We start from the raw sequence: 14,510 nt of genomic DNA on the forward strand, positions 1-14,510 counted from the left end.
TGGCCAAAGAACAATCTGGATATATACTTAAAAAAATTAAATTGTAAGGATAATCAGGAATTTAAAAAAAACTAATGAAGAAGATATTAAATTTAAGGGCTGGTAAATCGCCATTCTAGAATTGGGTAGATAGTTATTCCATTGTCCAAAGATATATTTTGGGCTTGGAACAATCTAGAACTACGGTCTGACCTAAGCGTAGTACCGAAATTGTCTGCTACAATGTCCTACCTGCCAATGACTACTTCAGCTTCAACCTAAATAATACATGGGCAGACAATAGATACAAACTCAAGGTAAACCACTCCAAACTCGGTTGCAGAAAATACAACTTCAGCAATGGAGTGATCTATGCCTGGAATGCACTACCTGACTCTGTTGTTACATCCTCAAACCCCCATAACTTTAACCTTATAGTGTCTACTGTTGACCTCACTCCATTCCTAAGAGGTAAGTAGGGGCATAAGCATATCAGTGTGCCTTAAGTCCCTGTCCTACTGTCCCCATTTATTTGTACCTATTTCCTGTGTTCTTATTCATGTTTATTCTTATTCCTGTTATCCTGTACATGAGTGAGTGACTAAATAAATAAATAAATCTCCCTCACAGGCTAGTATGCGTTGAGAATAAAATCATGGTTTCCTGTCACAAAAGGACACGTTTGTGTCATGCACGGCTGCAAATGTGGGGAAAATAATTTTTATTTCGAATCAAGTCCACACATTAATGATTCTCTAGACAGTGTGCCTGTAAGTTCCAAAGACTATAACTCCGAATCGGAAATGTCTAGGAATTAAAATCATTTTTTTTTCCTACAGGAAAAATAACACTCAGGAAGCGGGAGGGATGGGCTGATTTCCCTTTTTTTCTGACCTCCTCGGATGTTCTCAGAAATGTAACTCTCCGTTTCTGAATTTTACTTCCAGGCTCTGCAAGTGAAGAGCAAGGTGCAGGGGGCTGACCTGCTCCAGTGGTTAGAGATAAGGCACAACCAAACTCTTCCACAACTAGGTTGTTATGTTGTCCTGGCATTTCAAAAAGAGAGGGGATTGTCTGCGTTCCAGTTTGTTCCACTTCCTACGGCTCCAAACTCAAAAAATTCAGCTTCTACAGCAGTTCCATACAATCTGGTTTTAAATGATCTTTCACACATAGAGGGCTGGCTAGTATATAATCTGTACTAGTTGACTTGCCAGCGGCATGTCTGCCTATTCCTTAATACAGTACCCATTTTTCTGCCTCCTTCGTGCAGTGGGTGGACAGACTCCCATCCCTGCTAAGGAGAGAGCGAGAGCAGGCTCCAGCTTTTCTCATGCACAAAGTGGGCTGGCCTTCCAGAGGGACTGGAATGTGCTTTTCCTAGCTTGCTCCTTTTCATGCAGAGAGCTGAGCATAGCTCTGAATTCTCTAAAGCAAGTTAGGCGTGTCTCCCCCTCCTGCTTTTTATGTGTGTGTCCCCCCCTCCCGCTTTTGAGAGATCTTTATACTGGCAACCGAAGATTCCAGAAAAGGACCTTCTCCTTGGAGGGTACAAAATGAAAAAACATCTATTAGTTCCGCCGATGCTGGTTGTTACTGCCGTGATGCTGTACGATGAGAAGGGACAGCACAACAAAGTTTCTCCACCCAAAGCTAAGGGCTATTTGTCAAAACATGCACTGCGCATCCAAGGGACCCAACAGTCTGTACTAGTCCGATCCTGCCTGCTTCAATCAGCTGATTCATTCTAAAAGGGCAAATCTTATTTCCAGCCATAGAATGTAATCTTGTTTCTAGTGTCGATCTAGGAATAAGCCTTTAGGCATTGCTTCGGGAGACATACTGTAGATACTTCCCTTCATCTGCCAAACTCTGTGAATTTCGGCAAGTCATTTCCAGATACAGCTATGTGTTGTGAGGGGGGAAAAATCAGGGTTACATGATACAAAGGTTGCTTATCTATTTTGTGAACTAGGAACATTTGGAACCTTGGCCAGTACTTCTTAGCTGGAAAATAAGAACTAATTCCTTTCGAGCAATTGATCAATCACCTGTCTGTCTGTCTGTCTGTCTGTCTGTCTGTCTGTCTGTCTGTCTGTCTGTCTCCCTCTCCCTCTCTGCTTCTGCCTCTCTCTCTCTCTGTCAGCCTCTGTTTCGCTATTTGCTTTCGGCTGCCATTAAAACAGGGAGCCCCCGCCCCTCGGTATTTGGGAGTGGAAGTTTAAGTACAGGAGAGATTGTAAAAAGGGAGTTTTGGTCTCACCGTCTACTACGCATGCTGGAGATTAGTGCTTGGTGTCAGTCAAAGCCAACCGTCCATACCAACCTGATGATGCTCCTTGAAGATGGAACTCACATGATACCTAAGGGATTTGCAGACTGGACACTGGGATGAGGGTTTCCAGGGGGAGGGGGTTTGGTCACATATTGATATGTATGATTTTGCGCGCTTTTGCCTCAGATCTTGCTTTGCTTAGCTGCTATCTTTTCATAACCAGTGAAAGTACTTTTAATTCTGCAAAATGGAGTTAAGTGGTTTCTTTCTTAGTTGCTGAGGGAAGCCGGCTTGACACACTCTCTGTCTATCTCTCTCTCTCTCTCTCCCTCCCTCTGTCTCTCTCTCTCTAATAATTAATAATAATATAACGACAGACTGAAGCAACAACATACCGGATATATCCCTATGATGTAGTGTATCATGCTGTAGGTATTTTTTTTATTATAAAAACACGTTTTTATTGATAAAATTTAGCGAAGTATGAGCACAGATGAGTGAGTATGAAAAATCAAATCTTTGCCATGCAGGTTAGGTGACAGATTTCATTTGCCTCAAATTTATCCAACCTGTTGAGAAACTGATGGAAAAAGTATCACTGTATCCTAATTGGGGGTTGGGGGGGTGGCTTGTTAGACTTTTGTATGGCGTTGGAGACTTCTTATAACACATCTCTTTTTCCTTTCTAGCTTATAAGTCAACCATGGAAGAAACTACCACAAAAACACATTGTTTTTTTCTTTCTTTCTCTTACAGGTAGTCCTTGATCTAGAACCATTCATTTAGCAACCATTCAAAATTACAACAGCCGCTGGGGAAAAAAAGCAACTTTCAAGCAATCCTCATGTTTACTCTATAGCCAACAAGCATTCCCATAGTCCTCTCTGTGATCTGAATTTGGGTGCTTGGCAACCGGCATGCGTTTACAATGATGGCAACATCCCAGGAACATGTGATTATCATTTCCCAGACGACTTCTGAGCATCAAAATTAGTGGGGGAAGCTGGATTCATTTCTCGGGGGCAAACAAGGTTGTAAAATCACTTCGACACTGCCTTGCTTAGCAATGGAAATTCTAACTCCCATTGTGGTCGTACGTCAAGGACTACCCTGCCTGTATCTGGAAATAAGTGAAGCGCTGTTCTTTCCTTTTATTTGCAGACCGTGTTTAGCTTCTGCTATTAATCCCCCCTCTGAATGCTGCGGGCATGATAAAGGCAGAGAGATTTAATATGGGTGTGAAAAAGACATAGGTTTGGTTTTTGTCTGACACCCAGCTATTCGTTTCCCCCGACACATTTTCTCCCCATGTTGGCTGAGAATGATGGAGGTTCGAGTCCGATATGTTTGGAAAACACTAGGATAAGGAAGTCTTCATGAAAAGTCTAGGGCAGGGAAAAAAATTGCCTCTGCAAAGAAAAGGGGATTCCCAAAGACCTTTCCATCGCAAGTAGATAAGGTAAAGCCGAAATATATCTAGCTGCAGTTTCAGAGTTCAAGGTTCACAGGTATTCCTTGAAACATAAATAAGATTAGTGTATCAGGAGGCACAGATATACACAGATACACCAGAAAATCAGAAAGGTCAAAGGCTTTATTACTACAAGGAAAGAACATTTTAAAATTCTACGTTTTTAGAGGTGGCACCCTCATTTTCCATCCTGCGGCGGCTGAATTAGAGATGGCCCATTGGGCCAATAAAATAGGGAAGAATTCAGAACATAGACATCTAGTTCCATTAAGTTAGGAAAACCCGTAGAAGTAGGGAGGCATTTTTTAAAATCTCCAGATAATTACATCTGTAACAGAAAAACATTAAATGGAGGAGGGTATACTACATTGGGTTAAATATCGACCTAAAACACACCCTTCTCTAGGCAAATAGGTTAAAAAAAATGGCTGAGGGAATCAAGTGGAATGATGGATGGAAGTGAAAAGAAAGAAAAAGCAAAGACCTCATGAAATCTAGATTGCCTTCAATGCAGGGGTGAAATTCAGCAGATTCTGACAGGTTCTGGAGAACCGGTAGCAGAAATTTTGAGTAGTTCGGAGAGCCGGCAAATACCATCGCTGGCTGGCCCCAGGAGTGGGGAGGGAATGGGGATTTTGCAGTATCCTTCCTCTGCCAGGCCACCACAGAACTGTTAATGAAAATATTGAGTTTCACCACTGCTTCAATGCCAGCTATATTGTATCTGATGGGTCTGAAGGGGAGGAGACCAGGGGTGGGTTCCAGCAGCCGCGACTGCCGGTTCACTCAGGGGCGTGCTGTGCTTGATGCCCACTGTGCGCGCATGTGCAGTACAACTAAAATGGCTCTGCGCATGTGTAGAAGCAAAAAAACAAGATGGCAGCGCTTACAGCATCACCAGGAGAACTGGTTCAGGAGCTTGGCAGGCCTGGGTCGCTGCCGGTTCCAGCAACCCAGGCCGCTACGTTATTATAGATTCGGCCGAACCAGTAAGAACCCACCACTGGAAGAGACGTGTAAATAAGGGGAAAACATCAACATCCATTAATTGATTGTTCTGCTTTTGTCAACATAATTAAAAGAGAATCTTATATCTCATCCCAACAAATCATCTCTAACTGATCATTTGCTAAGTTGTCCAATTCTCCATCTCCAACTACAGTAATGTTTAATCAACCTTGGAGGAAAGTTCATCCATAGATTTTGGGGAACCCTCTTCTCTCCTTACAGTTTGCTTGTGCAGGGGAATAAGAGAACTAGAATTCACCCTAAGCTATTAAGGTTACAAGGGGTATGAATGTATTTCAATCTTTTTTATTCTTCCCAACCCAACAGAATCTTGGAAAGAAATTATGTAAAGGGATTTAGGATTATGCCTGCCTATTAGTCGGTCTGGGTGTCTTTCTATCAGCAAAACTGATGCAAATTGGATATTTAAGGGTGTGTGTGTGTGTGTGTGCAGGGTGAGAAACCAAGAAAAGAAAAATGGACTTAGAAAATGGGTTAGATGTGATGGAGAATAATAAAGTTCAGAAACATGCATTAGGGGACTGGAGGCTAGAATATATAAAGAATAGTTGCTGGAGTTGGTATGGCATGATAGCAGTGTTTCAATATCTAAGGGAGAGGGAGTCAACCTATTCTTCAAAGCACCTGAAGGCAGGACAAGAAGCAATGGATGGAAACTAATCAAGGAGAGAAGCAACTTAACACTTAGGAGACGTTTCCTGACAGAGCAATTAATCAGTGGAACGACTTGCCTCCAGAAGTTGTGAATGCTCCAACACTGGCAGTTTTTAAGATGAGTTTGGACAAATATTTGTCTGAAATGATATAGGGTTTCCTGTCTGAGCAGGCGGTTGGACTAGAAGACCTCCAAGGTCCCTTCCAACTCTGTTGTTCTGTTATCCCTGTAAGATAACAGCTGCTCTATTCTTAAGCCCCCAGTTATCCTGGTCAGGTGACCCAGAATAGATCCAGAATAAAGGTTGGAAAGAATTATAGAAACCATATGAGTGTCACTTGTTTTTTTTTAAAAAAAATATTAATGTATGCTGATGGCTACAATTGGTAACCCAAAATAATCATGACTGACAATAACTGGCGGTTCCTCATCTGGAGTGGGATATAGGAGACCTTCAATAAGTATTCATAGGAGGAGAATATTGTGTCATGGCCTGCAGTCTTCTCCAAACTAGCGGTGTTGGACTTAAAATCATACAATAGTAAGTTGAAAATGATCATGGAGATCTTTTAGTCCAAACCCTGACTCCAGCAGGGCTTTCACTGCTTAACAGCTGTCACAGTCAGGAAAATTATTCTAATTTTGAGTTTGCATCTGGTTTGCTGTAACCAATACCTAGTTGCTAATTGATGGCTATGGGAGCTGAGGGAACCAGGATAGGAAAATCTCTTAGAAAACTATTGTTTATGGAGTATATGTGCATTACTTTCTTTAAAAAATAAGGACACCAATAATTAAAAAGATGTTGGGAAAGATCAGTAATCTCGAATGGCAGTAAGTGAAATTCAGCTTTTATGGCATTCACATCGGCAGCCTGGAGGATACAGAAATTATGGTGGTTTCCACACTATAATGAAAATAGCATTGTGAATGATAAGAAGAGGGTGTTGAAAGAGGAAGTGTTTCCATGACTAGGATAACAATTTGGGGCCTTCAAATCATGGTTGACTGGTGGCAACTGCCTGGATAAGTCCCTGCTGTTTTTTCGGCAAGATTGTAGGAGTGGTTTGCCCATGGCTCTTTTCTAGGGCAGAGAGTGAGTGACTGGCCCAAGGTCACTTAAGGGGTTCATGCCTTAGGCAAGAGTAAAACTTATAATCTTCTGGTTTCTAGTCTAGTGCATTAACCACTACACCAGGGGTCAGCAACCAGCAGCCCTGGAGCCGCATGTGGCTCTTTCATCCCTCTGCTGCGGCTTCCTGTCACTGGTTGGCTCTACAATTGATAGGGCTTTCAGTTAGGACAGGTAGAGGAAAAAGGAGACAGTGCTAGGAGGAGACTCTGTGGTGGGGAAACGGGCTTCTGGTCAGCAGAGGAAAAAGGATGCCGCGCTAGGAGGAGACTCTATGGTGGGAGAACCGAACTTCCAGTCGGCTCCAGAATTGAACGGGGAGCTTCCAATTGGGACAGTTGTGGCTCTTGCTGACCCTTGCACTACACCAAACTGGTTCCCATTCTACGACTACAGGGGAAATATTCTATCTGTCCAGCTTATACCTTTAGAAACTGGCCTATGTTCCAGGATCCTGGGTCAAAACATAGACTAGACATATTGTTTCTACAAAACATTCACAGTAGAATCATCCTATTAACACCTGATCCCAGGTAGATTTAAGTGCTACAATCGGTTGAGGATGAAATGATCTGGGTTACATTAAGATTCTGGATTTGCTGCCAAAGTCTTGTCTCTAAGAGCCAGTTATTGGCATCAGTAGAAAGCACCATACCATAGCTGTGTCCGGAGCTGGCAGGAAGCCAAGCCAACCCCAAAGGGTTGTCCACGGAAACCTTGACCTTAGCAGGTAGCATAGGCAGTGGCTTTGTCTTGGATATATTTCAGTAATCCCAGGGCCGTTTTCTCCAACTCCTGCAGTTTTGTGGTTTTGCTTGTCATTTCTTTCTCGTTGTCCTCAAAGCGCTTCTCCAATTCTGAAAGAATAGCCAGATTTTTTTAAAAAAACAATTGAGACTATGGAACACTTTCTTTACTCTGGTGCCTTCCAGAATCATAGGATTTCTACTTCTGCAACACCCAGAATTTCTATCCAGCTTGGCAAAGATGCAACTTCGGTTACACTAAGATGCAGACCAGGAATTCCATCGCATCTAAAGGCCCCAGATTGGGAAACATTGTCCTGAAATAGCAAGGGTTTTTTTCCCCCCTTTTAAGAAGGGGAGTGCGGATGTATGAATCAAAATGCCAAGCAGTTCAATTATGAACCAAGAAATGATGGATTTTGATCGTACTGTTATTTCAAACCTCAGAACTTTGGTGATAATAATGGCCCTGAACTTGTCTATTTTTTTTTTTTTTACAAAACCTGCCTTGATTTGAATAGCTGCACTATTATTAATTTAAATATCCCAGCATCTGCTAAAGTAACCCGCAAACCGTATTCCATGTCAGAGTTCCCTGGAAATCCTAGCTTCTTTGCATTTTGAGTATTTCCTAAAAACCGCGAGACAATTTTCATTGTGTAACTTGTTGTGTCACGTTCTCATGGCATGCTTAGCGAGGTTCCCTAACTCCCTAAACGATCAGGATATTTATGATTATCTGTTATTGTTCAGTGGGTTGTTTAGCCTGGGGTAGTGGAACACTGGACTATGTAGCCTCAAAAGTGCTTTTTTTCTTCAAAAGACAACTGGATTGTTTTTTTTCCTTGTGGAAGAAGAAGAGAACATTTTGCTTCTCATCCAAGAAGCTTCATCACTTCTGAAGATTGGGGGGGAGGAGGGGATAGCAGTGGTGGGTTATAGCCGGTACTCCCTGGTACAGGTATAGCGGTGCCTGCTGGGAACACCAGGTACCATTCTGGTACGGTGTTCCAGAGGGCCCACCCGCCTGCCTGCTGTCCTTACCTGTATTTGACCCAACCGAGCCATTTGCACATGTGCACGGAGCGTACGGTGCCTGCGCGATGCTCCGCCGAGCAGCTGGAGCATTGCGGGTGGTGGGCACGCATGCGCCAGGGGTGGGTTCCTGCCAGTTCTAACATCTTCTATAGAAGAGGTTCCACAAATCTACAGAACCGTTTAGAACTGGTTCCAGTTCCCTCTCCCCGCCCGTCTGCACATCATCAAGATGAAGAGCGAGAGGAGGAATTCTGGGAGTTGAAGTCCACAAGTCTTAAAGCTGTCAAGTTTGAACACCCCTGGGGTTTTTTTTCTAAAGGGTTAGGGGTGCAAGGGTCTTGTAACTTGACAGCTTTAAGACTTGCGTGCTTCAAATGCCAGAGTTCCTGAGCCAACATTTTGGTTGCTAAGCAAGGGCGTTGTTAAGTGAGTTTCACCACATTTTACAAGTTGACCACGCTCACCCAGTCACATGGTTGGCAAGCCACTCCCACCCAGTCACATGGCTGGCAAGCCACTCCTACCCGGTCACATGGCTGGCAAGCCACTCCCACCTGGTCACGTGGCTGGCAAGCCACTCCCACAAAGCAGGCCACACCTACAGAAGAGGTTCTAAAAAAATTTGAAACCCACCACTGGCATCCACGTGCACGCGGTGGACGCCCAGCCCCGTCGCAGCATACCGGTTTCGACGGGATCCGGAACCCACCACTGGGGGATAGGATAGGTATTGACAGTTGAGATTGGATGGGGTGGTGGTGGAAAGATAGATTCTGGTAGGGTGCGGGTGTGTGTGGGGGGAATGGAAGGATTGTATTCCTTTGCAGTCATCTGGTCATTAGCATTCTCTCTGAGAACCTCCTGAGGCCACTTGGGGGTTTATCTTTGTCCTCAGGGTCACCTGAATCAGGGTGCAATTGTTTGTGGAATCTTCTTGGAACAGCCGCAAGGGTTGCATTGTAAACTAGAAATAGGTGGTATCTTACTCCTCCCCCCTCTGTTGAGGGAGGGGTCTTCAGTTCTAACTGTCACTACGTTAATATGTTTGTCTACTTGAGCTTATATTCTGAGTTATACTGTAGAAATGTTTTTCTTATCTGACAATGATTTACTGCGCATGTCTTCATAATACGTCACACGTTCTTCACACACATTCTTGTACTTTCCTTCTGATTTTCGTTTGCCTGCCGGAGGTGGTGGGCGATGATTGCTCTTGCCAGAATGTAAGAATTAGATAGTAAGGTTTTATTTTATTTTCATATTAACAGTTGTTTTCATTAGAACATGTTCTCGGGTTTTATTTATTGCTCATTAAGAGATATGCTACTCGGAAGGGCTGCGATCCGCACCTCGTTAATTGAAGGTGGGAGGGAAGCTTCCCATCCTTCACACTAACGTAGATGGATTACAGGTAATCCTTGATTTACAAGAGTTGATTTAGTGGCTGTTTGGAGTTATAACATCAATGGGGAAAAAAGGGACTTAGGGCTGTTTTCCCACACTTACGACCATTGTAGCATCCCCATGGTCATGGTGATTTATATTCGGATGCTTGACCACTGACTTACATTTATGACGGTTGAAGTGTCCCGGGGTCAGATGGTCCCCTTTTGCGACTTTCTGACAAGCAAAATCAATGGGGAAACCAGATTCACTTAACAACCATGTTATTCCCTTAACAGCTGCAGGGATTCACTTAACACGTGTGGCAAGCAAAGTTGTAAAAAGGGGGAAAAACTCACTTAACCAATTTCTCATTTAGCAACATACATTTTGCGCTCAACTGTGGTCATAAGTTGAGGACTACCTGTGTTTTCCTCTCTTTCAAACCAATGGTTCTCTCTATCCAAAATGTGGACTTTTGTGCTTGACAATCTAGCTCGGTTCCCATACCACCTGTCAGTAAATATCCATCGTCACCACCAATGTTTATTTTTTTGAATATATTTGCATAATCAGAGAAGATACATGAGGTTGGGATTTAGCCAAACTCTCCTCTTGCATTCTCACCTTCCAGCTTTCTTTTGCTGCTGTTGGCCTTATCCAGGAGGTTCTGGGCTTCCTCCTTCAGATTTTTCAGCCTGAGCAGGACGTCCTTGGGCTGTTTTTCCAATTCGTCCTGCAGCTTCTGGTAATTCTGCTTCACCTCGTCTACCTCCTGGACACAAAGGGAAAAACATCATCACAAAGCACATGGGTAGAAGTTGGCAATCAATCTGTCACGCCTGGAAGCCATCATTTGTCTTGGGCCCTCAGGCCTGCCACAATTATTGCTGTTGGAAACTGGGAGGGGGGATTATATGGAGTATGGGAGACATATAGTCAAAATAACATTCCTTTCTCAGAGAATCAAGGTCATCCTACCCTGCACCTGGAGTGGCGTGACTGGGAGCCAACTCCGGTTTTGGATGGTGCCCGATTGGGCCATGTGATGGACATGTGGGTGCTGGGCAGGGGCTTGGACTTTCGTTTGGGTGGAAGCTTTCAGATTTGGGTTTTCCCAGATGTGCCAATATGACATCTCTAATAAAATGGAGCTTTGAGGAATCTCAAGCCTCGGAGTCTTCTTTCGTTGAGAACCCTGAGACAATCCCAGAGTAAACATGTGTGAAGAATGGTGAGGCGGTTGCCCTTGAGCCAACCGCTAGTCTATTTCCAGCAAACCAAGCAGGCAAAGAAATTAGGTCCCAGAAATTAAGAACAGTATCTAGGTTTCCATACCACCTTCAGAACTGTTAGTGGACTTTGCAAGCCATTTACAAACTTCAAGACAGATCAAATGAAACCGTGACCTATCTCACAATTTATCCAAGTCAGCAGCCGTTCTGCATTTTATTCTTGATCACGGCTTGTCATTTGACATGTTTCTATTCTGCCTGCAGGCCTTAATTTTGGCACTTGGGATATTTTGTAGCGGTGACCAATATTTCTCCTGCAGTCCTACTGATCTCCATTTCCCAGATATGCCAATAAACAGATGTAAAGCATAGTAAAACAGTGTGTAACATCTGGCAGAATTAATATATACACGCACGGAGATTAGTTGAATTGTGAACTCATTCTTCGGTTCCCTAAACGGATACAAACAGGCCTTGGTACTCCTTATCATGTGCCACAACTTCATGATGTTGTTGCCTTTTGGGTTGTTTTACAGAGGCAGATTTAGCTATTTTCTCATCAGCATTTTCATAGCTGTTCTTCAAAACTGAGAATAAGATGCATGAGAGGAAAAATGGGCACACCTCCCTGTGGCTTCTTTAGCCATGCAGGCATCCTCCATTCCTAACCCTGGTGATGCCCAAATAATGTTTGTGCTGTGATATCACGATGCGAATGCAGAGACATGGCTGAGTGATGACAATGCACAACAGTAGGTAAGGGGAAGAGCTGCATTGTGAGGTTGTGGCAACAATACGGTAGTCCTCGACTTACAACAGTTTGCTTAGGGACTATTCAAAGTTGCAACGGGACTGAAAAAAAGGGACATGACCATTTTTCATACTTATGACCGTTGCAGGTCATGTGATTTACATTCGGATGCTGGACAACTGACTCACATTTATGGCAGTTGCAGTGTGATCCCCTTTTTGCAGCCTCACGCAATATACATTTTGGGCTCAATTGTGGTGGTAGGCTGAGGACTTCCCTTCCATCACTTACCCACCTGCCCACACAGACATTTAGACTGGGCAAGGAAGAAGAAGGCAGGAGAATAAAGGGGAAAATAACCATGAGACCAGCTCCCCTGGGGAAGTATTTCTGGGAACGGACTAGCTGGGGTGGACTTTCGGCAAAAGAGATTTTTTTTTTCAAATCTGACAAGTGCAGATAGTCCTCAACTTACGACAATTCATTTAGTGACTTTTCAAAGTTACAACGGCACTAAGAAAAAAGGGACTCATGAATGTTTTTCACAGTTACAACCATTGCAGCATCCCTATGGTCACATAATTAAAATTCAGACACTTGGCAACTGACTCGTATTTAGGACGGTTGCAGTGGCCGTGATGGCAAAGCTATGGCACACGTGTCAGAGGTGGCAGGTGGAGCCATTTCTTAGGGCATGCGAACTGATTTTGGCTTTCATTTTTGTCCGTTTTTCACCCTCCGGAGGCTTCCCAGAAGCCTCCGGAGGGCAAAAAACAACCCAACGTGCAAACTGGAAGTTTGGGGACGACTTCCGGGTTGTCCGTAAGGGTATTTTTCTCCCTCTCTAGGCTTTAGGGAAGCCTCCTAAAGCCTCCGGAGGGAGAAAAACAGCCCAAAACGCAAACTGGATGTCAGAAAATGGGCCGTTTGTGACCTCTAGAAAGCCTCTGGAACCTGGGGAGGGTGAAAAACGGGGGTTGCATGTGTATGGGCGGGGGGGGGTGTCTGCACATAAACCTGTGCAGAAAGACAACAGACATTTCAAAGGAGGGAGAAATATAGGAAGTCCCAAAGAGGAGATGAAGGCAGAGGCCGTTACCAAGAAGAAGAAGATACAACAAGGCGGGGAAAACATGTCAAGGAGCAGTTCTGGAATTCCTCTGTTTTTCAACCTTGGCAGCTGTAGGATATGTGGACTTCAACTCCCACAATTCCCCAGCCAGCATGAATTCTGGGAGGTGAAGTCCACACATCTTAAAAGTTTCCAAGGTTGAGAAACACTGCACTAGGGTGTGAACCCACAATTCGTTACTCCCACCATGAAAAACAGTTGCCTGTAATGAAAGCAATGACGCCGATGGGTCTCTCACGTTTTTAAGCCGGAGGGCTATGTTAGTGGCACGCTCAGCTTTTCCCGTGGCCTGCTGAGCCTGGCGCTGATTGTCCTGGGACTTCTTTTGTAAGGTGGCCACATCCTGCGCCAAGTCTTTCAGACGCCTTTCCAGTCGCAGTTCCTTGTTGAGGAGTGTTTCAAGCTGGCTCACAGCCTGAGAAGAAAAGAAAGTCACAAAGCATGGTTGACTTTTGAGAAAGGTTACATCCACATTCAGGGCACATCCACGCAAAAATGAGTTTTGGAATTGGGACTCTTCCATTATATCTCTGACACACAAAGATTGTAATTACAATACAATACAATAGCAGAGTTGGAAGGGACCTTGGAGGTCTTCTAGTCCAACCCCCTGCCTAGGCAGGAAACCCTATTCTGTTTCAGACAAATGGCTATCCAACATCTTCTTAAAGACTTCCAGTGTTGGGGCATTCACAACTTCTGGAGGGAAGCTGTTCCACTGATTAATTGTTCTGTCAGGAAATTTCTCCTCAGTTCTAAGTTGCTTCTCTCCTTGATTAGTTTCCACCCATTGCTTCTTGTTCTGTCCTCAGGTGCCTTGGAGAATAGTTTGACTCCCTCTTCTTTGTGGCAACCCCTGAGATATTGGAACACTGCTATCATGTCTCCCCTAGTCCTTCTTTCTATTAAACTAGACATCCAGGTCAGGGTTGTCCCAAAGATGCTTTTTCAATAGGCAAAAGAACTTTCTAGTTTTCTTTGAAGACGTTTTGCTTCTTATCCAAGAAGAGGTGAAGAAGCTTCTTGGAAGAGAAGTGAAATGTCTTCAAAGGAAAAATAAGAAAGCCCAGTTGCCTCCTGAAAAAGCACCATGGGAGAACCATGACCTGGATGACTGAGAATCTCTACAGACTTTTAGCTATGCAATTTGGGATGAACATCCTTTGAATGGTGTGGGGGTAGGAATGGATTTCCAGAAGAAGAAGAAAATGGCAGATTACAGGAACCAGAAGCACTGCTCAGGTGACTCTGAGGACACAGATAAAACTCTCCAGTGCTTCAACGATCCTCTAAAAAGGATGCAAATGACCAGCTGTGATCAAGGAGTATAAATCCTTCCATTCCCCACTATCCTGTCAGAGCTGAAGAAGCTTCTTGGATGAGAAGCAAACAAAAAACAAGACAGTCCAGTTGCCTCCTGAAAAACAATCTTTGGGATGCTTCCCAAATGTTTTCCTTCATTATCTCAAGCTACTTATCAGAAAATCCCTAAAATTGACTTTAAGTCCATTTTATTTATGTCCTGCATTTTTTGGGAGGGAGGTCAATCATTTCTTTAAATGGTTGCTAAGTGAGCAGTCACTGCTTATGGACTACCTGTATGAGCTGAAAGTTATATCCATATGTATGTCAGAAAATATTAATTAGAGTCAACTGGGTTACATAGGGAAGTCAGAATTTGTAG

At 43.8% G+C, this 14,510-nt stretch overlaps 1 protein-coding gene across 2 annotated transcripts in view; it reads right to left on the reverse strand.

The window, feature by feature from the left end:
- Window positions 1–3,830: 3,830 nt before the first annotated feature.
- LOC309383079 (laminin subunit beta-1-like) overlaps window positions 3,831–14,510 on the reverse strand; it is a 112,751-nt gene continuing 102,071 nt past the window's right edge. For both annotated transcript variants that reach the window (XM_081935239.1, XM_081935238.1), the window contains 3 exons: window positions 13,065–13,241; window positions 10,336–10,483; window positions 3,831–7,398 (listed from right to left, as the gene is read on the reverse strand). In XM_081935239.1, coding sequence (XP_081791365.1) covers window positions 7,265–7,398; window positions 10,336–10,483; window positions 13,065–13,241 — 459 coding nt within the window. In that variant the 3' untranslated portion in view covers window positions 3,831–7,264. The remainder of the gene's footprint in view (window positions 7,399–10,335; window positions 10,484–13,064; window positions 13,242–14,510) is intronic.

Source organism: Natrix helvetica (assembly GCF_964273705.1).
Source record: "Natrix helvetica genome assembly, chromosome: 1".
In the NCBI taxonomy this organism is placed as follows: Eukaryota; Metazoa; Chordata; class Lepidosauria; order Squamata; family Natricidae; genus Natrix; species Natrix helvetica.